The sequence below is a fragment of the Castanea sativa genome, chromosome 10 (genome assembly GCF_040712315.1).
Source record: "Castanea sativa cultivar Marrone di Chiusa Pesio chromosome 10, ASM4071231v1".
NCBI classification, from domain to species: domain Eukaryota; kingdom Viridiplantae; phylum Streptophyta; class Magnoliopsida; order Fagales; family Fagaceae; genus Castanea; species Castanea sativa.
The window spans coordinates 39,187,134-39,215,053 of NC_134022.1; the positions used below are offsets into that span (position 1 = coordinate 39,187,134).

The following is a 27,920-nucleotide window of genomic DNA, read 5'->3' on the forward strand; positions in this document are numbered from 1 at the left end:
AACTAGAGTTGGAGAGTACTTGCAACTTACTGGTGATTTTTTCGACCTCATCATTGATCATTTGTGGGATCAATATATATCTATTGATCATTTGTTTTATGTTGTATATGATTTTTTTTTGGTACTGTACATGATATCTATACTATTATTTAAGAGATTTTCTCTATTTGAATTCCTCATTTTTTTAGTTCAAAAATACCCTTACATCCCATATGTTTAAGTAGAAACAAAACTAAGGGTCCGTTCAGTTAGAGGAGCGAAAAAGTGGGAGGATGGAAAATTGTGGGAGGATGGAAAATATTCAGTTTTCTCTCTTGTGTATTCGGTTGGAGGGATAGAAAAGTAGGAGGGTGGAAAACTCTTTTGTTTGGTTGAAGAAAAAAAAGGGAATGATGAAAAATGTAATTTATATAAATTGACTATTATACCCTTGTTACATAATATTTAAGAAATAGATTTATTTGTACTCATTAAATAATATAAAATTTACCACATCATATATATAAATTTATATTATTATTTTTATTATTATAATGTAAAAATTATAATAGTGTACATATAAATTTAATTAGGCAAAGAATTTTGTAACTAGCAAAAAGGTGGTTAGCAAATTTACACTACAAAAAAAAACTAATACACATAATTAATCATGTAAGAAATTTTTCCAAGCTTAAGTTCTTAATCTGGGCAGTAAACAATATCATCTATATTTGTAACATGTTCCTAATTAAAATCAATAAAAAAAAATATAACCAAAAGATATGACATGCTTCATACCTAATACAGAGTATTGCCTCATACTTTTTCTCAAGCCAAGTTTTTTATTTATACAAATGGTTTTAGAATAACTTTCTTTTTGACTAATTTTGATTGAGTTGAAAAAAAAAAAAAAAAAAAAAAAGAAGAAGAAGAAGAAGAAGAAGAGAGAGAGAGAGAGAGAAGAGAAGAGAAGCTGGACCCGTTGGTGAAGGAGATGAGAAAAGGAAAGTGATGAATGTTTGTAGGCAAAAGTTATCAGGTAGGTAGGTGGAGGGTAATAGGTGGTCATGAATGAGTTGGTGGGAAGGGGGCATTTGTGTACAAGTGGTACTCTAGCACTTTTCTCCCCACATTTTCCTCCCAATTTGGGAGGAAAAAAAAATGTGGGGCTGGGAGAAAAAAATTTCTCCCGGGTTTTCCATCCTCCCTATTTTCCTTCCCCAACCGAGCAGTGAAAAACAGCATTTTCTACCCTATTTTCCTCTCTCTATTTTTCATCCTTCCTATTTTCACCCTAAATGAATACACTATAAAGGACAATCTGGTAAAAATGCAACTCTAACGCTCACTAATACATTGCCTAAAATACGCTCATCATATTCACTTACAAGTTTTCAATTAATGGGGATAAATATGTAAATTAAAACTCCTACACTTTAAGACCCACAAACTCGTGTGTTAGTTTTCACCTCTCATTCTTCTTTAGATTGAAGACATTTAGTTTAGCTCTACATCCTCCTTTATTTTTCTTCAGATTGAAGACATTTACTGTTAGAGGCTCCAACAAATTTTCAGGTTCTATCTTTTGCAGGGGTACGATGGCTTATTACCGTGGCTGGCTTATTAACTTTTTTGAGTTCTTTTTTGAAATTCACGGTATTTTTATTAAGGGAATTAAGCTACTTGGATGAGAATTAAGACTGATTGATTTTGCATTTATTTGTGTAAGTATTGGATAAGATTCGATTTGAGAACCTCACAGACAAAGTCAACAAGACTCTCTCTATTTATATTTATGTGTGTAGGTACTTATATATTATTCTTCTCTATTTTGGTCCAAAAACTTAATATATAATGTGATTTTAGATTACTAAAACTTTTTCTAGTTTTTAAGTTATAGATCTGGTGAACAATTTGAGTACAATTGCAAGGTCTAGGACCAAGGAATTTATGGAAGCATTGCAGGCCAGAGCAGATGTGAACATGATTGGTCAATTTGGCACTCAGTTTTAAGGGAATTAAGCTGCTTGAAATGGTAATTTATGCTAATTTTTTTAATATAATTTATGCTACTTTTTTTTAGATGGTATTATGTAAACAAGTTTTTCTATGTAATTTACACAACTTTTTTAAAAAAATGTAATTTACGCTACCTTTTTTTAGAGGGTATTATTATATATTTGATGTATCATGTTAATGGTTACCCAATTTGAACCTCACATGAAGTGGTTGTTATCTAAGAAATTATTGTAAAAAAGAAAAAAAAATTTGTAACATAAATTATAATTATCATTTGAATAATTCTATGTGAAATTCAATTTATATATTTTTTTATAATTATTAATTTACTACTCTATAAAAAATGTTACGTACCCTTCTTTAGTTTTAAGGGTAATTGATATCTTTGAAATTTAAACTTTTTTTTAACTTTTGTTATGGATGTGTAGTAAGTGGCTAACTATTACGATTAAAACACTACATTTTAAGATTAAAATTGATCATTTTACTATAAAATAAATATATTTGAAATTTAAACTCTTTTTCTCTTTTATTATGGATGTGTAGTAAGTGGCTAATTTTTAGGATTAAAACAGTACATGTAGTTATCCACAAATGTGTACTATTTTCAAACTTTGAATTTGAAAAAAAAAAAAAAAAAAAGGTGGCCAGGTATTTTTTTTTGGATAGAATATGCGATTTTAAAAAAAAAAAGTTTAATCTTGAAATTTTTAAACATGTAGTTTTTCTTTTGTGATAAACTTTTAAATAAGGATAGGGTTACACAAATTCTCCACGTTAATCTTTTAAATTTCCCTCAAATTTAGCTTTTTATTTTCTTTCAAAATCAAATATGCTAGTACCTAAATATAAGGATATGGATGGAGAAGTTATAGGAATGGTTTTATACTAGGAGTCTTCTTTTTTTTTTTTCAAAATAAAGAAGAGATTAAAAAAAAAGAAAAAAAAAAGAGGAAAACAAGAGATTTTTTATTTTTTTAGAAAAGAAAATGTGAGTAAGGAAAGTGAAGTTTAAAAAAATAAAAATAAAAAAACAGATAAATCTTGATAGAAGAAAAAAGGAAAAAAGGAAGAGAGAGAGAGAGAGAGAGAGAGAACGTGAGGTGAGTTTTCTAAGGAACATGAGAGAGTTAACTTTGAAAACCAACATAAAAGTAGTCTTATTTTGTAGGGAGTTAGATATGTATTTTTACCAGAGTGTCCTTTAGTTTTGTCTCTGTTTAAATCCAGGAGTTGCACTAATTCCCCAGGTTAATCTTTTAAATTTCCTTAAAATTTTTCTTTTTATTTTCTTTCAAAGTCTGATATCTTGAAAATTAGGTTTTCTTTTATATTTCTTTTTAAGGTTTTTTTTTTAAATTCTGTATAGATGAGGGTTTTTTTTTTTTTGTTATATTTTTTTCCGAGTTCTTTTTCATTCAGTACGGATGATTTTTGTTTTGATAGAATTATTGATATAAATTACCATGGGATAAGGATAAGGTATTTTAAACTTTGAATTGGGAAAAAAAAAAAAAAAAAGGTGGCAGGGTAGGGTTCTTTTTTGGATTGAACGCGGGATAATTTTATGTTTTTTTTTTTTTTTTCAAAATAGGGGTAACTTTTTTTTGGATAAAATATACGACTTGATAACTGTCATAAAAAAAAAAAAAAAAAAAAAAAAAAAACATGAATGCATATCTAGAGCCTTTCCTTAACAAATGATAATGAATGCAAATTATTTACTTTTTTTCAAAAAAAATAGAAGAGCTTCTGAGCACGCGTGTGAACGCATGTTGAGAGGCTAGTTAATTTTACTCTTTTTCTATCTACTTGTTTTGTTGAGCCCATCTTATTCTTGTTTTTTACTGTTTTTCTTTTCAATAACTTTAGAGTCACAATAATTTTTATAAAATTATTAAGACAACAAATTGTTAATAAAAAATAATAAAGTAATATAAGTGATAAACCAAATAAGAATCAATGCATGCAATTAAGTCAATTCAACTTTTGTAAAAATTTATTATATCTATAACATTACTATTTTCTTTTACCTTTTCTTTTGCATACATTCCCTATCTTTTTCTTTGAATACATTCTTAAAAGAAGAACCGAAACGCATACCAAATGAACAATTTTTTTTTTTTAAAGGACAATGCATCTTTCAAGAGAGAGTAGCTGTTTCTCTATTTTTAAAAAAAAAAAAAAAGAAAAAGAAAAAAGAAAAAAGAGTGGTAGTTTTTTTTTTTTTTTTTTTGAGAAGAAAAAAAGAGTAGTAGTTGTTTAGATAGAGGAAGAAGTTCTAGCGAAGAATAAATTTTAATCTATGTTGTATGGTATATAAATCCAATATAGGGTGTTTGAATGTAGCTTTTTAATTTACAGAAAAAAATCTATTTGTTGAAAATTCATTGAAATATAATTGCGTATCGAAAATATATAGCTTTGAAAACCGTATAAAGTGAGGTAAGAATCTTTTTTGTTCAATAGGAAAAGCTTGGATTCTGGTGTGAAAAACAGTGGGTCGAATCATCATCATTTGGAACATACTTCGCTTGAAGTCCAAGTCTAGTGGGATGCTCTATTGTTTTTTAACTTGACAATCTATTGGACGTTATATTTCTTAAACTTATTTGGTAGAAATTCCCCCCAACTATGTTCACTGTCACTAATTTCATCAAAAGCCAAATTGACTCCTATAATGTTGCAAAATTAATTGCACTGTTTGTTTATTTTCGTTCCAGTTTCTATTAGTTTCTGTCTTTTTGATTGGCAGGTCGTGGCAAAAGTTTTTTTCTTGATCTCTTTTTTAAAAGGATATGTTAATAAGTACCATGCAACGCTTGTTAATGTTTCTCAAATTGGGTCTTACTTAATAAAGATGACAAAAAATTACTTAAAAAATTGTTCAAAAAATAAAAAATTACTAAAAAATTATCAAAAAATTGAGAAAGTAAAATAAATGCAGCAAAAAACTGTAAAAGATTGTTGTTAATGGCACCCTAACACAATCCTTTTTTAAATACTAACTACAAACTTCAAGACGAGGTAGTCTTAATCCACAAGCTACAAATATGCTAGTAAAAGCTGCAGCATGTGGAAGAAGCTTTCCTTAAAAGTGTTAGTTTGTTTATTTATGGCACTAGCACAGACTCGGTCTCTAGTATAATATATCAATACACAAGTCCCAGATTCACCCATCTTCTACTCATCTAACTCCACTCATTTCCTGTCCTCCTTTGTTACTGTTAGAAAAAATGGCTTCCACCTTAGACCAACTGAATCCAGGCATGGAGAGCATCAAGAAAGATTTGTTCCAAATGGCCATGAAAGGCGAATGGGATAGCGTGGTTGAAATATACAAGAAAAATGCAATGGCCCACACGGCCAAGCTCACCAGGTCAGGGGACACAGCATTACACATTGCTGTCTCCGATAGCCAAGAAGGCATAGTCCAAGAACTTGTAGAATGTATTTCCACTCACCGAAAAGGCAAAGAGAACGAGGTTCTAGAAATTGGAAACGAGCAAGGGAATACTCCTCTCCATATTGCTGCATCGATAGGGAGTGTGGCTATGTGTCAGTGCATTGCAGAAGTTGAAATTTCATTGGTGGGTGCTCGTAATCACGACAAAGAGACCCCTTTTTTCTTGGCAGTTCTCTATGGTAAAAAAGAAGCCTTTCTTTGTCTTCACCGGCTCTGTGGTACCAAGAATGGCTATGCATATTCAAGGAGGATGGATGGTGACACTATTCTTCATTGCGCTATCTCTGGAGACTATTTCGGTGAGTATCTTAACTATTTATATATGTATGTATGCTTCTTTACTAATTTGCTATATATGTTACGTATTAAAGAGGTTGAGGGAGCAGCAAAATACTTGTTATTTAGAGAATTTGGGCTACTGATTTTTTATTTGGGTACTAAGACATGTTTCAAATTATTGTTGCTTTTTTGACAGATTTGGCATTTAGAATAATTCACTTGTATGACAAACTAGTTAACTCTTTCAACGAGCAAGGATGGACTCCTCTTCATTTATTAGCGAGCAAGCCTTCTGCTTTTAGAAGTGGTAGCCACCTTGGACGATGGTGTAAAATGATTTATCATTGTAAGTAACACTATAGTATATAGTCACATTGAACAAAATGTTTTCAAATTTCATCCTCCTTTTTAATTTTATTGCATTAATTTACAACAACTTTTTTTTATATAAGAATTTACAACAACTTATTACTTCCCGAACTCCTTTCTCAAAAATAAAAAAAAAAAAAAAACTCAAAATTCTATAGTCTTTTTATGTGTGTGTATATATATATATATATATATATATATATATATATATATATATATATATTATAATTAAAATAGAACTTTTTAAGTGTACATACATTTATATATTTTTTTTATATAAACTAAATTTATTTTTTAAATTGATACATTTAATCCACTTTCCTTCCTTCCTCCTCATTGTTTTTTTTTTTTTTTTTGGGCATCCACGATGTGTGCATGGCAATTTAGTTGTCAGTCATGGCGTAAAAGCATACAATATAAAATAAAATAAGACAATTAGTCCTAAAAATAATCGTGGATTCATGCATGATTGCATCAAGAATCTGGCATTCTTCTGTTTGTGTTAACTGCTAAGTGCATACACTCTCTTTAATTATTGAGATAGTTTACTTAATTTTTAAAATACTTTATTTTAGGTAAAACTTTATTACCTAAGTTTGGTAATGTGTTTGTCAAATGGCTCAATAATTTTTAATCTAGTTTCAGTGATATTAGTAAAAAAAAACTATTTTATTTACATATAGTTAATATTTTTTATTTATGTATTATTTTTAACTACAGCACACTGCAGGCTACTAATAATAATTTATTAATAAAAAACTGAATAAGAAAAGATGATATGGGACTTTTCCTATTATATAGACACTTTAACCTCTTTTCAGTCAAAAATAGAAAACTTTAACTTTCTTTTATTTCTCTAAGTGACACTTTAACTTTAACTTATTATTTTAATTTTTATTAATATGATCAATATTCAATATCCGATCTATCACGGTTCATTGATTTGCCATCCTCTATTGTTATTTGGAAGGTATCTTTGTTGATGAGCTCAAGAAGGAACCATCTGATGACCATCCAACGGGACCAAATAACAATCTCAATCGCCAAAAGAAGAAGAAGTATCCAGAGAATTACAGAACATGCACAAACTTCTGGAAATTAATGTATAATTTGGTTTTACTCACCAACTTCCTCCAATGGTTTTGGAATGCGGTTACAGGTGGTATGTGACTGAATCTTTGTTTTAATATTTGTTTAAGTACAGTAAATATCTTACAAATTAACATCATACCAACGGGATCATATTGTGTCTGATTTAATTGTTTGATATAAATAATGGCCCTTCTTGCTTGCAGATGCCCTGAGATAAAATTATGTTTCCCTCATTTTGATTTTACAATGAAAAACTTCTTTCTCAAATAAATAAAAGTATCAATTATATTAAAAAAGAAGTACAATAAACATGATAATAATGAAATGAATTGATATTATATATTAGCATCATAATAAATATTTTTTTCATGATTAAATTCTTATTTTATATACATTTTAATTGAGAAAAAACAAAAGCAGACCTTAAATATTTCTATTGCAAAAATAAAGAAAGTTTAAAATTTTGAGATCATTGGCTTTTTTTTATGATGAAATTAAAAATTAAAAAAATCTCCACTTTTAGAGGGGAAAATATCATCTGGACCTACACCAAGGAACAATCTACTAACTAGATATGGCCCCACAAATGTTGTGACCCATAATTTGTGAGTAATCCATTCCATAAATGGGCTCATAAGAGCATTAGCATTCGATTTCTAAAAAATATCTCATTTTATCATTTCAAAAACTATTTTATCTATTATACCATATCGTTTTACAACATACCCAATATTCCAAATTTTATTTTTATATGCAACACATTAAAATAGTATAAATTATACAATAAAATAATGTAAAAAAATATTTTGTCTTCTCTCTTCATCTCTGTTCTCTCTCTAATTTCTATCTCTCCATTTCCTTCTTTCAACCACCCACCACCAATCCAAACCCAGAACAACCACCCACTACCAAACCCAAACCTAGAACAACCACCACCAAACCCAATCAACACCACCATCAAACCCAATAATCAAAACCGCCACCAAACCAACCTAAACCCAATCAGCACCGCCACCATGCCCAATCAGCACCCATGGCAAAAACTTAAATCCACAGCAAAAACCCATGACAAACTCACATACAAAAACCCATGGCAAACCCACAGCAAACCCAAATACAAAAATTTGAAGAAAAATCCCAACAAACCACCACCATCAATCCATGCCAATATTTTCCGTGATCAGAGTGGCCACTACCGTCGAACCCCAACAAACCCCAACTTCGATTTTAGGTATTTTCCGCTTTTGCACTTTGATCTGACTGTTTGTTTGGTTCTCCAAAAAAAAAAAGCCGATTTGAGTTCCACCTCATACGCTGCTCCATACCAATCTGAGAGTAAGGAAGGATAGAGAGACTGAGATAGAGAGGGTGGGAAGAGAGAAAGGTTGGGAGGTTGAGATGAGTTGAGAGAGACTTGGACGAGAGAGAGAGAGAGAGAGAGAGAGAGAGAGAGAGAAGTGAGCTAGGGAAAGATCAAGAGAAAAAGAGGAAGATGCTTTTGAGGAGAATGAATAAAAAATAGTATTTAATTTTTGCATGTGAGCTACAGTATCATTATAAATTTAGAATGGTATTGTAGCACAATTGTAAATTTTTTTACAATTACAAGATCAGGTAATGAGATTTTTTTGTGCTTTGATACTAAAATATAGTATATATATCAAAAATATAGTATATTATACCATATGCAAGGCCAAGTACTGATGCTCTAAATAAGATAATTGATCCCATTGGAGGCTTGGAGCTTAAATAAAGTAATACATCTGGCTTGCTATTGACCAAACCTTCTCCTTCTTCTTCAAATTTTTTTTTTTTTTTATAGCTATTTGTTTACTTAACATCTAAATAAGATTGGCATCCACGAAGCCCAAAGCCACACGGACATAATGCCTACGTAGTTATGACTCGTTTCCTTTGTGCTCGCTGCTGACGAAACTTTGTTTTTTAGCTCTAAAAAAGATGGTGCGAACAGTTGCAAACAACTCTGATGAAAGATCAAAGGTTATAAACACAGCAGATAATAATAGTGGAGTACCAACAGATGTAGAGAACCCTAAAGGATCAAAGATGAAACCAGCTGGAGGAGGTAATCAAGGTGAGCCAATTTTTTGCAAGGATCATTCCTTAATCTTTAATCTCTGGGGTCCACGCTATCTGTAAACTTCAACTCTTGAACTAAATTATTTCTCGTTCAGGATCCGATGCTACCAATGGGGTTCAAGGGCATAAACTGTTTCCAGCTAATTATGGCACCTGCTTTGAGTTTGTCAAGTTTGCATCTAAGGCAATGCTGGTCATTTTGGGACTAGGTATGTCATTAACATAGAGCAATGCCATGAAATATGAATAAAATATTTTTTACAATTTGCTAAACTGGTAAATAATGATTGGAGTAACATATTTCATAATCCATCACTCATACCATTTTTATCATACGATAATCAAAACAAATTATGTCAACTGTTACAAAAAAAAATTCCTATCACTAGATTCCTTGGCCATTATATAACCATTCCCACTCCTTTATATATATATATATATATATATATATATATATATATATATATATGTATACACACACACACTTTTAAATACTATTCCTAATTTGTCAAATACTCAAAAAGCATTTCAATTAAAGTAATTTTACTCCCTACAGAAATATGGAAAACATGCAGACCCTTTGCTCAGGTGAATGTAAGATTGAATCTTAAGTCCCTATCTGATATCTCTAAGACTCTGACGATACTAATTAACACCTTCATTATCATGCCAAGCTAGATAGGGTGACCTTGCACACGCATAAGCTAAGCTGTGTGTTTCTCCTTCACTTCACACAAGCATGCGTGCGTGCGTGCTTGCACATACTCATATATGTTCAAGATCATTCACACTGTTTCAATTTTATAATATGAATTCATTGAATTGTACTATGTTAATAAGGATCTACTGTGATAAGAAAGATAGAAGAGAAGAAACAGAAGCACACATGGGCTGTTCAGATCATGAACGAACTTCTACAACATACTTCAACATACGAATATGATGACGCAGCGGGGACGAGCCCCATGGCAGTAACAATAGCCCCAACAGATAGTGATCCGACAGAGCCTTATGCTGTTAGTGATGGCAGCACTGTCAAATTTGCAGGTGAGGGCTCCATGTTGGATCCAGAAGCTCTGACAACTGACACTGTGGGAACTAAACCAGAAGAAAAAAATAGGGTAACTGGCGGTACCGATAATACAAACGAAGGTATAATCTGCTATCTTTCTCATCTTCTGTACTAAATTTTTGATTAGTTCACAACACTCACAGAGCTCTTCATAAGACAAAAACAAAGGGGGTGTTTGGTAGAATAGTGTGAGATAGGATTTTTGTAATTTTTTAAAATAAGTGTGGGTGAAAAAGTGTCTAAAAATATGTGTAATGTTGTGTAAAATGTGAAAATGTGAATTAAAGAGTAGAGACCAAACAGACCCAAAATTCCTAGGGCATACATAGGGAAATTTTTTTTTTTAGAGGTAGAAGTTTAAAGCATATATAGAGGAGAGATATGTAACCATTTGTAAGGTTTTAATTTAAAATATTAAATAAAATCTCATTTAAAATTTTAAATGATATAATATCTTGTATTGGTTTAGATTCAAAACAAAACAAAATATTAACAATGAAAGATACTATTCTTGAAATGTAAAGAATCCTAAAAAGATCATTAACAAGTATATAAGGGTTAGGCTTCATCCAACTTTGCCACCATTGTACTCCAAGAAATTCACCTGTGAGTCTATGTTATACCAAATAAGAAAATAGCAATGTTAGAAACACAAAATTTTTTTTTTTTTTTTTTCTTCTTTTAAAATTTATATCAAATGGTAGGTTGTTATTGACATAACATCAATTTCACATGGCCTCATTAATATCATTTTTTTTATACAACTATTAGAATATAACACCTTAATAATTATGAAAATTTTGTAAAATATGTCGCGGCCCAAAAAAAATGGTCCACATGTAAGCTGAGGTTGACAAATACATTTTTTACACTTCTTAAGTGGAGAAGGGGTATTCAAACCATTGATGTCTCTATTGAATTGAAGTTGACAAATACATTTTTTATATTTCTTAAGTAAGGAAGGGGAATTCGAATTATTGATGTCTACATTCAATTGGCTATAGTATTAAGTTACAAAACTCTTGATAGTACATATTTTAATAGGCACTATCAGGTTTGTGTGATCCAAAAACCTCAATTGGGATAGCCTTCCATATATAAAACACACAACACCACTTTTCCATCTTTATTTATTTATGGGTTTGGTTAATGGATGCCTTAGGGCATTTCTTAATTTACTACAAAAAAAGCGGGCTTTAGCCGCGTTTTTATAGACCCTAAAATTTAAGAAAATTATAATAAAATTTTGTCAAAAAATCTAGGTACTTTTTTCTTTTTGGATTAAATTTTAAAAAATATATATTCTCTAAATCAATGCCCATAAGGTATCCATTAACTTTTCATTTTATTTATTTATATTTGTTTTTTACTAACAACATTTCAATTATTCTTTGAGTCATTTGATTAATTTGGTCCCCCAAATTAAAACTATCACCCTATTATTGGATCTTCATTGAAAATAAAAAATAAAATCCCAATTATTGGAATGGCACCAAAGAGTGAGGGAAGATACTAGAAAAAATATCAAATTTTTAATTATAAAATATAAAATAAAAAATAAAAAGAAGAAAAGAAAAGAAAGATTGATTCGCTTTAGTCGATCAGCCCATGCCACTTAACTGCACCTTGGTGTTATTAGCAGCGAAGGAGGAACCCCCAGCAAAGAAGGAGTCTCCCATATTAATTGCAGCAAAGAATGGTATCACTGAAATTGTGGAGAATATCCTGGAACATTTTCCAGTTGCCATACATGACATGAATGAACACAAGAAGAATGTAGTGTTGTTGGCGGTGGAGAACAGACAACCACATGTATATCAACTTCTGCTACGAAAAAATGTTCGGACAGATAGCGTATTTCGGAGAGTGGATAACAAAGGGAATAGTGCCTTGCATCTCGCGGCAAAGCTTGGAGACCATAAGCCTTGGCTAATTCCCGGAGCAGCATTGCAAATTCAATGGGAAATCAAGTGGCATGAGGTACGAAAAAGGTTAAAGATCCTATTAGTTATTGGGGCTCTCTAGAATACTTTAGGGGAAAAAAAAGGTCTGGAATATAATTTTTCCATATCAATTTTTTTTTCTCAAAAGGAAAAAACATTGAGGAGAGCCCCACTAACTAATAGGAATCAATACTTGTAATCCTAGATAGCATAGGAACTGTAGATGGGAGACTGTAGGAGCTCCCTCTCCAAGCTTTGAACACACACTTGTGTGCGTTTGAAGCTAAGGGAATTAAATCTTGCCATTGGATTAAATTATTAAATTCATTATTTTTAAGAGATTCAGTAGTTTATCATGGTGTCATAGTAAAAAGTTGCAAGTTCAAATCTTGCCTCTACCTTGCCCTTCTCATTTAAATTTTTTCTTATGTTGAACTCCACTTAATAAGAATAATTTAAGCCCACACATAAATGAAAAGTGTTAAATTAAATTATTATATTCAACATTTCCTAACTTAACTGCTCTCTCTCACATAAGCACAACCCACACACTACATGTCCTTCAATACCACCATCACAAACTGTGAAACTTTCTATCCAATTCCACTTGTTAATGCATTTAGATTTAGGAAGCTCTCAAGTCCACTCTTAAGCTCACCATACTAATTATACTAGGATCCATCATACAATCACCCTTACAATTATAAAATTAGTTATACTAATAATTTGTCCTAAGACTAAGAGTAACAAAGTTATCAAATTTTGTTATTTCCTTATTCCCTCTTCCCCACTTCGGTGTTTGTTTCTCAAAAAATATTGTGTTATTTCAGTTTGTGAAGGAATCCAAGCCCTTCCACTTTTTCCGCCGCCAAAACAAGGATGGAAAGACCTCCACAGAGATATTCACTGAAACCCACAAGAAGCTTGTCGAAGATGGCAGTCAGTGGCTGACAAGCACCTCAAATTCATGCTCCGTAGTTGCTGCACTCATTGCAACCGTGGCCTTTGCCAGCTCCACCACAGTTCCCGGAGGCGTCAAGCAAGAAAGTGGCACTCCAACGCTCGAAAACCATCCTGCATTTGATGTCTTCGCCATATCATCACTCGTCGCACTTTGCTTCTCCGTCACGGCCTTGGTCATGTTTCTCTCCATCTTAACATCTCGATACCAAGAGAAGGATTTTGGGGGAGACCTACCAAGGAAGCTTTTGCTAGGTTTAACATCATTGTTCGTTTCAATAGCTTCCATGTTAATTGCCTTTTGTGCGGGACATTTCTTTGTGCTAAAGGATAAACTGAAATATGCAGCGTTTCCAGTGTACGCAGTGACTTGCCTGCCAATAACCTTTTTTGCAGTAGCGCAGTTTCCACTATACTTTGATCTTATATGGGCTACCTTCACAAAGGTGCCACAACGTAGCTACAAGGTGGTTCTTTAATGTGTGAGTTCTTTATCATTTTTTCATTTATAAAATTTGATGTTTAAGAGTATTACAAGGAATATTACAAATTTTATTACATGGACTCTACAAACATCTATCTCAAATTAAGTAATTATTATTATTCTTATGACATGGTGGCTCTAAATTATATCTCAAAAGAACTCGTCTACATGGGAAATCTTCCTTTATCCAACCGCCTCCTGCCTCATTGTCCATCACTAATCCTAAACATATACTCTGAAATATTTATGGATAAAACATTCTAGACATAATCCACATTATTAGATTTTAATTTACTTACGTATACATTCAAAACTCAATTGTACTGTTTCAAGATTATAGATAATTCGATATTAACGTAAACCTCAGTATTTTATTTTTTGGCTCTTTCAAAGTCTCTCTATGAATTCACAAATCAACAAGACTTATCTGCAAACATTGCATCTTAGCCTCCAATTGGCTTCAAAATCTTGTCTGTAAGATCCGGTAAAGGAACCAAATTATGAAAATATGAAACCTAAAATGTTAGCACACAGTCCGAGTGACACCTGTTGAGATACACCTAAATCAATGACTAGCTCAAATCTCCGTGAGTGCTTTTTTGATTGACCTATATAGCTCCAGTAAAAATTAAAAATAAGTCAAATGACAAAATTTTCATAAAGACTGCTGCATTCTAAAATATAAACCTCAATAACAAAAATTTGGCCATCAAAGGTTGTTCATGGTAAATCATGATTTTAAAACCTGGACCGAACAACACGGTTTGACCAGGTTAACCAAAAACTGTTCACCAACACGGTTCTTTAAACCTCAGGAATCGACCCATGTAAAAAAGTTAGTGAACCGTGCCCACTGCAGTTAAAACTTCCAAGTTTAAAAACCATAAACGTTTTTCACAGGTCAGACTATTAGAGGTTTATTTTGGGTACTTACAGGTTTACAGCTATTATTGAAGACTAAAGTTTCAACCAAGTGAAATGCTATCAGATGAGATCACACAGCCATTTCCTATATTTATTCTTTGTCTCGCTTGCTCTCTCTCTCTCTCTCTCTCTCTCTCTCTCTCTCTCTCTCTCTCTCTCTCTCTCTCTCTCTCTCTCTCTCTCTCTCTCTCTGCATTTTTCATTTTTGACGATGTTGTGTCTACATTTTTGCTCTAAAGTCTTTAGTCTTCTTCTTGGCCATAGTAGACAAACTAATATCTCTCCTAACTATTTTATTGGGTCTCATAAAATAAAAGTAAAAATAAAAATTATTGGGTACTAAAAATGTGATTTGGCATAACTTAAGATAATTTTGAAACCTAATATCTAATTATTTTTTCTTAGAATTTATTAACTCTTATTTGTATTATGAAAATTATGTTATGAAAAATACTGTGTATATTTATTTGGACTATTTTAGTCAAATTTTTACTAATTTAATATATTTATTTATAATTTAAATTAATTATGATGTCATTATAGTTTGACCTTAGTTTGACCTTAGTTTAACCTTGGTCCAAACTCAAAAATCTTAAACCTCTCTTTTTTACGGTTCATTGAACAAACTAGATTTCAAAATCATGTTGTAGATGTGAGCCTCTAAGATTATACTTATTTTCTTCTTCATATTTTGTTTATAAAATTATATCATTGTACTAAAGCCTCACCTCTCCTTTTCTAACATGTATCAAAGTTTCCTTTTTTATCTTCTGTAATAGCCATGCAATTAGAATTAGGGTTAATTACATGGTTAACCATGTCATGATATTTTTTATGGTGTTTAATGTTTATAATTCAAACCCTACTTCCCCCTTCCCTAATATCTACCTATCCCAAAAGAAAAAGTAAAAAAAAAAAAAAACAAATAAAGCATTGAACATCTATTTGTCAAGAATCTCTCTCAATCAACATGTATTGAGATTTTAGAACTTGTCATTTTTTTTTAGCAATCTAGGACTTCAATTACACATGAAATACATTCACAAGACACAACTTTTGCTTACGTACAGTTTGCTAATCTAACAATATGAATCCAACAGTGCATGTTTATTAAGAGTCTTATAACTTAGTAACATTGTTTGATTTTCTTGTAGATGAGAACTACTTGAGTTTTAAATCCCTCACCCACTACCTTGATGTAAGCCAAAAAACTTTAAACTTCCAAAATTTTGTTTTTTTTAGTGAGACAAGAATTCTTTTTATTCAGAAAGAAAGGCTTGGATTCTGATGAGAAAAACATGGGCTCGAGTCATCATCACTTAGAACGTACTTCGCTTTACCAAAGAATAAAAATATTCTTCGCTTGAGGTCCGAGTCTTGTACGGTATTCTCCTTTTCAACTTGACAATAATTCACCATGTTCACTGTCTATATTTATCAGAAGCTTAGTGGACTCCTATGAATAATATTGGGCAATTAATTAATTGTGTTGCTGATTTTCTCTTCTTATTTTTATTCGTTTCTGATTGGCAGGAGCTGCCGGAGGTAAAAGTATTTCAGTTTATTTTTCTAAATAATAGCTAGAAACTTCAAGACAAGGTAGTCCTAGTCTCCAAGCTACAAATATGCTAGTAAGTACGCTACAGAAAGTGGAAGAAACTTTCCTTAAAGTGTGTGTGTTTCTATGTGGCACTAGCATGCACAGAACTCATTTTCTAGTATAAATCAGCACACAAGTCCCAGTTTCTTCATCTTCTACTCAACCCTAATCCTAACTCCTCTCATTTCCTATCTTCCTTATTCCTGTTTTAGAAAATGACTTCCACCACAGACCAACTGAATCTGGACATGGAGAGCATCAAGAAAGATTTGTTCAAATTGGCCATGAAAGGCGAATGGGATAGCGTGGTTGAATTCGATAAGAAATATCCAATGGCCCTCAAGGTCAAGCTCACCAGGTCAGGAGACACAGCATTACACATTGCTGTCTCCGATGGCCAAGAAGACAAAGTCCAAGAACTTGTGGAATATATTTCCTCTCAACCAGATAGAAAAGCGGTTCTAGAAATTAAAAACGAGCAAGGGAGTACCCCTCTCCATATCGCTGCATCAATGGGGAATGTGGCTATGTGTGAGTGCATTGCACAAGTTGATAACTCATTGATAGGTGCTCGTAATCATGACAACGAGACCCCTTTTTTCTTGGCAGCGCTCTATGGTAAAAAAGAAGCCTTTCTTTGTCTTCACAAGCTCTGTGGTATCGAGAAAGGGTACAATTACTGTAGGAGGAAGGATGGTGACACTATCCTTCATTGCACCATCTCTGGAGACTATTTCGGTGAGCTTTAATGCTAAAGATACCACAATTTTATTTTATAAATTAATTAATCATCAATAATATATATAAAAAATTATTCTATATTTATTCATTTCGGTCGTTGAAATACAAGATATATATTTATTTATTATCATGTCAAATTATAATACGTTTAACTATTTTCTTAAGAATGTTTACTTACTAATTTTCAATGTGTCATGTAGTAAAGTGCTTGAGGAAGCAACAAAACGGTGTTGGCAGATATATATGTTATTACTTATTAGTGAATTTGGGCTATTAATGGAGTATTCTTATATTTTCTTTTATTTTTGGGTACTAAGACGGATTTCAAATGTTGCGACAGATTTGGCATTCAGAATAATTCACATGTATGAAAAACTAGTTAACTATGTCAATGACCAAGGATTGTCCCCTCTTCATATATTAGCGAGCAAGCCTTCCGCTTTCAGAAGTGGTAGCCACATTGGAGGATGGTATAAATTGATTTATCACTGTAAGTATCACTACATAGTCACATATATGAAATAAAATCTCTTCAAGTTTCATCCTCCTTTTCTATTGCGGTTATAAACGCTTATTAGTACTTCCCTATGTTCTACGCAAAACTCAAAATTCTAGAGTTTTATATCAATTTTTTTTTCTTTTGGATTCAAAACGATAGTAATTTGAATAATTGTGTTAAAAATTAAATACTATTTTATTTTTATAGTTTTATCATGGCATGTGTGACTTTGTGTTGATACGTATGTTCTAGATTTTATAGTCGAGATGAAATTGCTTGCGGATCCACTAGTAGGAGAAATTATACAATTCTCTGGTGGACCACGTCACTTGTCTATTATCCCACTAAAAGACTCTCATTTGTTTAAAATTGCTGAGTCAGTAATAAGTTTCTGTTTAAAAAGATTTTCTAACTCAACAATTTTATACAGGTGTGAGTTTTTTAGTGGAATAGTGGATCACGTCACTTGTCCACCATTGGACCTTATAATTTCTCCACTAGTAGGCAGTGGCACAGCAAATTAATGAATGGGTGGCACGGATAAAAATTATTGGTCTCGTATATATGTTCCATTTATACTTTACCAATTTTAGCCAGGTTCACATACGCTTTTTTTTTTCTTTTTTTTTTTTTGAGAAAGAATTTTTATAAATTAACTAAAATTTGATTCTCAACAAAAGAAGAAACTAAAGTTTAAAATGAAGAAAAAAAATAAAAAAATAACTACATGGGATATTGCATTAGATGAAAACTAAAATGTGATATTAAGAATTTTTATTCATGGGCATGTGGCTCATTATCAATATATCCTTTTGTTTGTTTTTTTTTATTTATTTACCCACAAGTGTGCATGACAAATATTTAGTCGATAGTCATGTCATAAAATATTTTTATAAAAATATAAAAGAAAATTAATGGTAGAGTTTACAATCAAACAAATTTGAAGAAAAATCCATTCAACTCATTATGTGGCTCCCCTAAGAAAAAAAAAATCATTATGCGGCAGTTAAATTGATTATTCACTTCTATAATCTGTAGTCTATAATCTTTATAAAACCGAAAGAATTTGACTTATAGTTGGCTTACATAAACTTCTAACGATTCACAATTTTTTTTTTTAAAGAAAGAGGACTCACAATTTTATACATAATATAATCTATATTTCTTAATTAAATTTAAGCAACCATATATTAGAATACTGGCACATCCTATAATAATAATAATAATAATAATAATAATAATAATAATAAAAGTGTCATATTAAAATTATATTATGTTAAAATTTTCTCATATATATTGCACTGTACCAACTAATTAATATATTTTTAGTTGTAATACATTTTTAATGAATCATTTGATTTATTTAAATAATATATGTGAATGACTTCTAAATTGTCACCAATCAGTAGTAGGTCAAAAGAATATTTCTCCAAACTACATTGTCATGAGATGAATAATAATTTCCTTATTATGTGAAATGAAACTTTTCCTATTACAATGCATGTATACGCACTTACCAAAAGATATATAAGCACTTTAAAAAAAAAAAAAAAAACTCTTTTTTTTTTTTCTTTTTTCTTTCCCTCCAAAAAAAAAAAAAAAATTTCTTTTTTTTTTTTTTAACTATAAGTGCACTTTAGCTTTAACTTTAACTTTTTTTTTTTTTTTTTTAAGAAGACTTTAACTTTAACTTTAACTTATACTTTACTTTTTATAAATATAATCAATATGCATTTTATCACGATATATTATCTTCTATTGTTATTTCGAAGGTATCTTTGTTGATGAGCTCGAGCAGGAACCATCTGATTACTTGACAAAGAGTCTTAATGGCCAAACCATTCAGAATTTGGAAATTGTCTTTGTTGATGAGCTCGAGCAGGAACCATCTGATTGCTTGACAAAGAGTCTTAATGGCCAAACCATTCAGAATTTGGAAATTGTCTTTGTTGATGAGATCGAGAAGGAACCATCTGATCACCTGCCAGTGATACCAGAAATCATTGTCGGTGGCGAGATCAAAATTGAAGAGAAAGAACCATCTGATTATCCGGCAACGGGTACAAAAAAAAGTGTCCATGACCAAAAGAAGCAGAAGTATCCGGAGAACTACAGAACATGCGTCAACTTCTTGCAATTGTTTTGGACTGCGGTGTCAGTTGGTATGTAACTAAATCTTTATTTATTTGTTATTAACTAGTAAAATATCTTATAAACATCATAGTCTAGAGAGAAATCTTTCAAATTCCTTTTATATCTTTGAATTTGAATAAATATGTATATACTGTAAAGATGATAAGTGAAAACATATGAGAATATAGGATTTAAAATAAGGGAATATGCTTAAAAATATAAACTGCCTCTATGGATGAAATTATGAAGAAGAGTAGTTTGGAATGAAAACGGTCAAGGTCAAAGAAAAGCGATTAATATATAGATAAAAATGAGTAAGTTGATTCAAATTGGAGGAATAAATAGAGAAAAACCAAAAATAATACTAGTAGAAATAGTGAAAATAACATGTCCATTAAGTTATAGAGAATGTATAGAACTTTGGATAAAATATAAATGTTGCAAAAATGAATACATGTAACCTATCTTGACTAATTAATCAATTGAAAATTCGTAGCTGACCCAAAAAAAAATTTAAAATTAAGGCTTGAATAGTTCACGTGGAAGTGCATAGTCCTTGTCTTGGAAGGACTGGTAAACCAAGTCCTTGTTGGTTTACTTTGCCGACTTAAGAAATCCTAGTCCAACTTGGATTTTGTATTGTACTCCACGACAAAAGGCCCACGTCTCTTTGCTTATATATACACTAGTTATGCGGCCATTGTTCCATGTGTTATGAGTCCCGCAATATTAGAATAAGTTTCTCTACTCTGTTATTTTGATAGAGTTCTAAGGATTTTCTCTAGTCACGTACTTCTCTTTTGGGTGTATCTGGGGTTTGGGTATTGTGAGAGTATTTTGGTATCATTTTTGTAATCTCTTTTGTTAGTGAAACTTTCTTCTCGGTGCTGCCCTGTGAACATAGGCCAAAAGCTGAATTACGTAAATTTTTATGCTCTAGTGTGATTGTTTCTTATTTAGCTACACACCCAACAAATAGATATTTTCGCTTCCGCTATTCTCAACAAATTGGTGTCAAAGCTTCTGCTTTTACAACATTATCTATTGTACCATGCCTCCTCTTACCAAAGGATGCACCCCACAATTAAAAAGTCCTATAAATGAGGTTTCAAAAACATTCTTTGAGGTTTCAATTTTTCCATATCCGCCAAATAAACTATTGAAACTAACTTCTGATAGCTCTTATAGATAGAAAAATCATGTTAACATGATAGGACGAGTGGTTCAAATTAGTTTGTGAGTATTCTTAATGTGATCACATGATAATTAAGTGATTTTTCCATCCATAAAAGCTTATGGAATTTAAGCTTAGAAGTCAATTTGGCAGTTATGAAAAACTCAAAGAGTTATAAGGAAAAATTAAAACCACATATGGTGTTTTTGCAACTATCCCAAACCCAAAGACCCAAAGAGGTGCTTTTGACCTATATAATATCTACGGAATACTTTCTCGTATGAGCAGTGAGAAAGAGAACCGAGACAGCATTGGTTAAAATTCAAGCTATTATGAACCTTTTTGAGATGATAGAAGATGTTCAAATGGTTATCCTGGGTGGCTGCATATGTGCCGTTCGATTATTTTACGGGTATTTGCTTTTCTACTGACCAAAAATTGAAGGCTATTGGATAATAGAATAGGAGAGGATTCGATCCTACATAACATCATCAATTTTAGTGGTTGTTTTGCATGGTGATATTCGAAGAGTAAGAGAAAACTTTTGCTTTTAAATTAATTTTAATTTGAATTATTTTATGAAAAGTATTATTTTATACATAAGACTAATATGTAGATTTAAGCTCTATTAATATTTGGATATAGGTTTAAGTCCTAAGTTTATGCAAAAACTTTCTTAGTAGTTTAATCACTTATAAAGTCAGCTAATAGATTCCAATAAGCTCAACTAATAAAATCTATTATTATCGAATAAGAGATGTAAAGTTCATACTCCACTTACGTTAAAATCAATTAATGTCAAACTTATAAACTCAACCTCCAACTCCCTCTTCAAATGTCACATTTGTAAAACGATTAAGATCCATGAACCCAAAGCAATAGGGACATAATGCAAGTTTTTTTAATTTTAAACCATTACTATGTGTTATGTAGTGACCTAACTACTTTTTTCTTATCTGTCCTAGAATTGAATCTGGTGCAAAAGTTTACGGATGCACAGAACCCTAAAGGATCAAAGGATGCACATGAAGCAGGTAATCAAGATGAGCTGTTACACCTCCAGTTCTATGGATTAAATTTTATAAAGTAATTACACGAACATTCGTTGAGTTTCACAATATATAATTGTGTACTTCACATAGATGACATTGGTGCTTCCCTATCTCTTCAGTTTTCATGAAACTGTTGGTGCCACTAATTAAGCAAATAGTTGTATTGATACAGGAAAAAAAAAAAAAAAAACTGGATATGATATAAAAAGGAGAAATGAATACCCTGTAATTGCATGCGAATATTACAAAAAATTACAAGTCTGCGTTCGTAATCGTTAAAATAGTCATATACTGACTCATTTTAATCAAAGGGGAAAAAGATTATAGGCCAATTTTTGGGACGGATCAAATTGTTGAATCAATGAGGTCCTACTGTCATCATGACTTATCTTTAGTCACTAGAGATATGCATTGTGTAAACTACAACTCTTGAACCTTGTTTATCTAAGCATTACAATTATCTACCTTATTTAGGATTCAGTGCTACCAAAGGAGCTCAAGGGCATCAACTTTTTCCAGCTAATTATGGCATCTGCTTTGAGTTTGTCAAGCTTGCATCCAAGGCCATGCTGGTCATTTTGGGATTAGGTATGTCACTCTAGAGAAAAGTTTGAACATAATTTTTTTCATATTATTTTGTACAATTTGCCAACATGATAAGTTATGATTGGAGAAATATCTTTGATATAAACCTTATCTATCACTCATACTTCTTACTATATATACACCAATCAAAATATATAGGTCATATCAATAGTTATAAATAAATAAAAAAATAAAATCACTAAATGTATTAGTCATTATATATCACGAGTGATTTTAGGACCATAATCTTTACTACACTTTTTTTCTCACAAATATCTTATGTGATAAATTGTGATCGACCGTCTATCACTTTTTCTCCACCACTTACAATCAACTATATATAATAGTTATGGCAAATGGTGTGGGAATGGGTGTGATGCTAGAACCATTGATTACAACCTCCATTCTTTTGTATCAAATATTATTTGTCCTAAAAAAGTGTTACAAACTTTTTTATTATTACTAAAACATCGTAACTATATAAGGCTAGGTTCTCTTGAACTGCCTAGTAACAGTCTACGGTCCTGAATTTTCTTTTCAAGGGGTGTTAAAACTTAAAAGTGCTTTAAGAGCAAATTTTAGTTAGAATTGTCAAATATTTGTAAATTTCTTTAAAACAATTTCAAGGACTCCTTTAAATTTTTTAGAGGGTAAAAGAACACTCAACAATTCAATATTCATACTTTATAAATTCCAAACTTTAAACACTCAAAATCATAAATAGCTTTTTCAATTAGAAGAACTACCTTAGGTGAAGCTTCCACATTATTACTTTCTTTCTTTCTTGGAGGCGGGGGTGGAAATTCATATTGTTTCTAATTGGTAAAACTTTATTATGTTACTTAATTAGGATCTACCAGTATAAGACAGATAGAAGAGAAGAAAAAGAAGCACACATGGGCCGTTCAGATCCTAAACGAACTTCTACATTATACTTCAATATACGAATATGAGGACACTGGGTCGAACCCCGTGACAGCAACAGTGACATCTCAAACGGATGTTGAAACAAAGCCTTATGTTCTTAGCGATGGCAGCACAGTCAATTTTTCTGGCGAGGCCTTCTTTAGGGATCCTCCTATTGATACTTTGAAAACTGACAAAGAAGACAACAACAAGAAAACTGGCAGTAACGATAGAACAAAAGAAGGTACAATAATCTGATTTTCTTCTCACTTTGTTTTTTGATAATTAATTTGATAGTTACAGTAGGAATAAGAATTTTCAACTTTAAATGTTTTCATTAGAAACACTAGAATGTAACAACTTATATGACTCTTAGCTACCATCATTCTCACCTCTAAACTTTTTGACTAGCTTACAAAACACAGAGGCCATAGGGGTATTCATGAAAAGAAAATTCCAAATGGGGTATTTTGGGAAATTTCTGTTTTAACTTTTAAGACTAGGGGTTTTAAAACATTTTCCCCCCATAAGGAAAGAGAGAATTTTTCAAGGTTTGCTAACGGAAAATACAATTCTTACTTAGACTCTAGATTCTAGAATAAGCTAAGAGTTTTGTGACTAATAACATTGTCCAGTTTTTCTAGGTAAAAAACCTAGATTCAAATATCCATAAGGAAAAAACTAATTAATAAGCATGTTAGGGCTAGTCCACCATCCGACTTTGTCATTTGTGAGCATAGTTACCAAATAAGAATAAGTGAATTATGTGTATTGCATTTGCACATAACATAGATACATGTCATTTTCTTAGTTTGGGTTGAAGCTTACTTAGGGATCCAAAAATGTTTAGAGTCAAATTTTATCCTTAAGATATAGCAAATGTAATAGACACTAATTAACATTATTTTTTTTATACACCAATAAAATATACATGACACCTTAATAATTGTAAAAAACATTATAAAATTTTATTTGTTTTTTAAAAAGAAAATGGTCCACATGTGAGTCGAAGCCAAAAATGCATATTGCAATAGGCATTATCAGGCTAGTAATTCAAGCTTAGGCTGGCCTTCCAAAAAACACAGCATAACTTTTTCCTGCTTCCTTATTCAATAATTCTTTAAGTCGTTTGATTATTTTGTCCCTCGGCTTAAAACTATCTTTCTTTTTTCTTTCTTTTTTTTTAATAATTCGATAATTAAAACAAAGATGTCTTTGTTGAAGATACAAAAGAAATACTCATTGAACTATAAAAGGTTCTTGATTAACCAATTATTTGGAATGACCTAAAAGGTTGAGGGATGATAATAGAAAGCTATCAATTAGGAATAAAATATAAAAGGATTTATATAATTATATTTACTTCACGTACTGCTACTTTAGCAATGAATGTTGCAAACAGTTTAAACAAAGATCAAACATTACTTAAGTGCCCCTTGTGTTATTGGCAGCGGAGGAGAAACCCACTGAGAAGGCAAAGAAGGAGAGCCCCATATTAATTGCAGCTAAGAATGGTATCACCGAAATTGTGGCGAATATCCTGGAACTCTTTCCCGTTGCCATACATGACATGAATGAACACAAGAAGAATATAGTGCTGTTGGCGGTGGAGAACAGGCAACCACATGTATATGAACTTCTGCTACAAAAAAGTAGGATGAAAGAGAGCGTTTTTTTAAGAGTGGATGACGAAGGTAATAGTGCCTTGCATCTCGCGGCAAAGCTTGGGGAGCATAAGCCTTGGCTAATTCCCGGAGCAGCATTGCAAATGCAATGGGAAATCAAGTGGTATGAGGTATATATGAGGGATACAGTTAGAGTTCCTCTGTAAAATTGGTGAACTCATTCTAGCTCATTGTTAGAATCCTTTACTACTACAACATTAGTCCCAAAATTGGGATAGACTATGAATTCTCAACAAGTTAGGACTCGTTTGGTTTAGAAATAACTCAGTTTTCATAACTCAAAACTCAAATCCAAAACTAATAACTCTTAACTCAAACCTCACCTTCACTCAAAAAATGCAAAACACTTGTTTGGTTTAAAAACTCAGTCACATATCTCATTCTAATAACTCAACTTTTTGCCAAAATTATAGACCCCACCCACTGAAAATCAATTTTTAGTTTTTGAAAACACTCAAATGTTGTTTCCGAATTCCATTACTCAAACTCAAATTTTTAAGTTATGAATGATGGAAACAAGTACTCAAAACCAAGCCAAACACAAGATTTTTTGTGGGACCCACGCGTTTTGGAATTTCAATGATAAAAATTGAGTGATATCACTCAAAATCAGTATAATCCAAGCAGGCTCTTAGATTGCGTCAGTCTCAAGAATTGCTAGAATTTTTTAGAGGGGAAAATTCTAGAATCTAATTATTTAATTTGCAATATCAATTTTTTTTTCCTTAACTATTTCTCCGCTCATGTTCTACATCACAACCCTAGTTAAATTGATAAGATAAATATCCTAAAACAACTAAGTCAATGAGGTAAAATATCCCAAGACAAACATCCTCATTGAAAATGAAGGTTATGTTGAAAATATCTATTAAAATTATGGTTAAGTTATTAAATTTATCATTTTTTGATGGTTTATGTTTTCTGAACAATCAATAATTTATCATATTATCAAAGTAAGTGGCCTCAAATTTGAACCATGTCTCCAAATCAACCACAGACTAATCAAACTTTATATCCAACTCCATTCAAGATTAATAATACAACTAATGTTAATAATTGTAAAAAATTATAACTACTACTTAAAGAAATTCATAGACATCAAATTAATAATTATATAAATGCTAAAACTACTTCCAATTTAATTTACTTCAAAAAATTTAGAAACTGGCATGACAACGAATATGATTAGTATTGTCATGTTAACAAATAATAAATAAATATATTTCTGAATGTGTTGCATTTGAAGTTGAATTTGTAAAACTTATATAATAAAGGTTGTGCTATTCTAGCATTTATATAAATAATTTATCTGAGGAGTAACAAAATCACTTATTTTTGTTAAGAAAAAACAAAAGCTACAACATGGTTTATAACAAAAATTTTACGAAATAACCTCACCATGAAATTATTAATGCCAATTCAACAAAATAATAAATAAAATTTTAGATGATTCTTTTGTAGTTAATGATAATTCGTTCATTTATAAGAATTCACCTTCTATATAAAATTATTTGGCTTTTTGTTGACCTCAAAGTATTATGTAATGTAAGTTTTTGAGCCCTTACAATTTTGCACATTATTATTATAATATATTTTTAATTTATAATTAATTTAAATTATATTCTATATTTGAACCTCCCTTAGAATTAATTTTAACACATCATTTTTTTTTTAAGTACTTTTATATACAGACAGGTACACAATCATAGTAAATATCTAATCTAAGAATCTATAACTTCATATATAAAACCCATTATAATAAATATTTTTTAATAACTATATATCATTCTGCTGAAGAAAAAAATTATTAATAACTATCATATTTTATACTGTATTTTTTTTTAAATGACAAAATTATGTACAGTATCCTAGATGCTATTTCTTAGGTTCTCATCTTAAGATTCTGTCATGTGATTACTTAACTTAAAAAATACACTTCCATCCATGAGAAAAAAGTCACATGACAAAATCTTAAGAGATAGACCTAAAAAACAGCACCTAAATACTGTACTTAAGTCTTACTCTTTTTAAAAATCATTATGTTAAATTTTTTTTTTTATATAACAAAAAAAATTTAATCATTATGTTAAATTTTTCATATATTACACGGACTGGTTATATACTAAAATTTGTACTATAATCACTCTTTTTTTAACTTTTTAATATTTTCAGTTTGTCAAAGAGTCCATGCCCTTCCACTTCTTCCTACGCTACAACAACAAGGGCAATACCTCAAAAGAGATATTTACCGAAACCCACAAAGATCTTGTCAAAGATGGAAGCGAGTGGCTAAGAAGCACCTCTGAATCTTGCTCCGTAGTCGCTGCACTCATAGCCACCGTGGCCTTTGCCAGCGCCACCACAGTCCCTGGAGGCGTTAAGCAGGATATTGGCACTCCAACACTCGAAAACCAGCCTGCATTCGACGCCTTTGCCATCTCATCACTCGTCGCGCTCTGCTTCTCTATCACGGCCCTTGTCATGTTCCTCTCCATCTTAACATCTCGGTACCAGGAGAAGGATTTTGGCGGAGACCTACCAAGGAAGCTTTTGCTAGGCTTAACATCACTGTTCGTTTCCATAGCTTCCATGTTGATTTCCTTCTGCGCGGGACATTTCTTTGTTCTAAAGGATAAACTGAAATATGCAGCGTTTCCAGTGTATGCAGTGACCTGCCTGCCGATAACATTTTTTGCAGTAGCGCAGTTTCCATTGTACTTTGATCTTATGTGGGCTACCATCAAGAAGCTGCCACAACGTAGCTACAAGGTGGTTCCTTTTTAATGTGCGGAGTCTTTTTCTTTTTCTTTTCTAAAATTTTAAAATTTTATGTTCATAATATTATAAAGAATATTACA

The 27,920-nt window shown here is 31.4% G+C and overlaps 2 protein-coding genes across 2 annotated transcripts; both read left to right on the forward strand.

The window, feature by feature from the left end:
- The first annotated feature begins 5,169 nt into the window (after positions 1 to 5,169).
- Positions 5,170 to 13,812, forward strand: LOC142612511 (uncharacterized). Its single transcript, XM_075784596.1, has 8 exons — positions 5,170 to 5,763; positions 5,940 to 6,089; positions 7,083 to 7,274; positions 9,153 to 9,299; positions 9,400 to 9,513; positions 10,145 to 10,456; positions 12,016 to 12,356; positions 13,150 to 13,812. The coding sequence occupies exons 1-8, from the start codon at positions 5,235 to 5,237 to the stop codon at positions 13,756 to 13,758; spliced, it is 2,394 nt and encodes a 797-aa protein (XP_075640711.1). The 5' UTR covers positions 5,170 to 5,234; the 3' UTR covers positions 13,759 to 13,812.
- A 2,692-nt stretch (positions 13,813 to 16,504) lies between these two features.
- LOC142612512 (uncharacterized) lies at positions 16,505 to 27,846 on the forward strand. Its single transcript, XM_075784597.1, has 8 exons — positions 16,505 to 17,025; positions 17,369 to 17,518; positions 19,300 to 19,689; positions 21,800 to 21,868; positions 22,361 to 22,474; positions 23,322 to 23,621; positions 24,829 to 25,172; positions 27,235 to 27,846. Exons 1-8 carry the CDS (start codon positions 16,536 to 16,538, stop codon positions 27,844 to 27,846), a joined length of 2,469 nt encoding a protein of 822 aa, XP_075640712.1. The 5' UTR covers positions 16,505 to 16,535.
- The last annotated feature ends 74 nt before the right edge of the window (positions 27,847 to 27,920 follow it).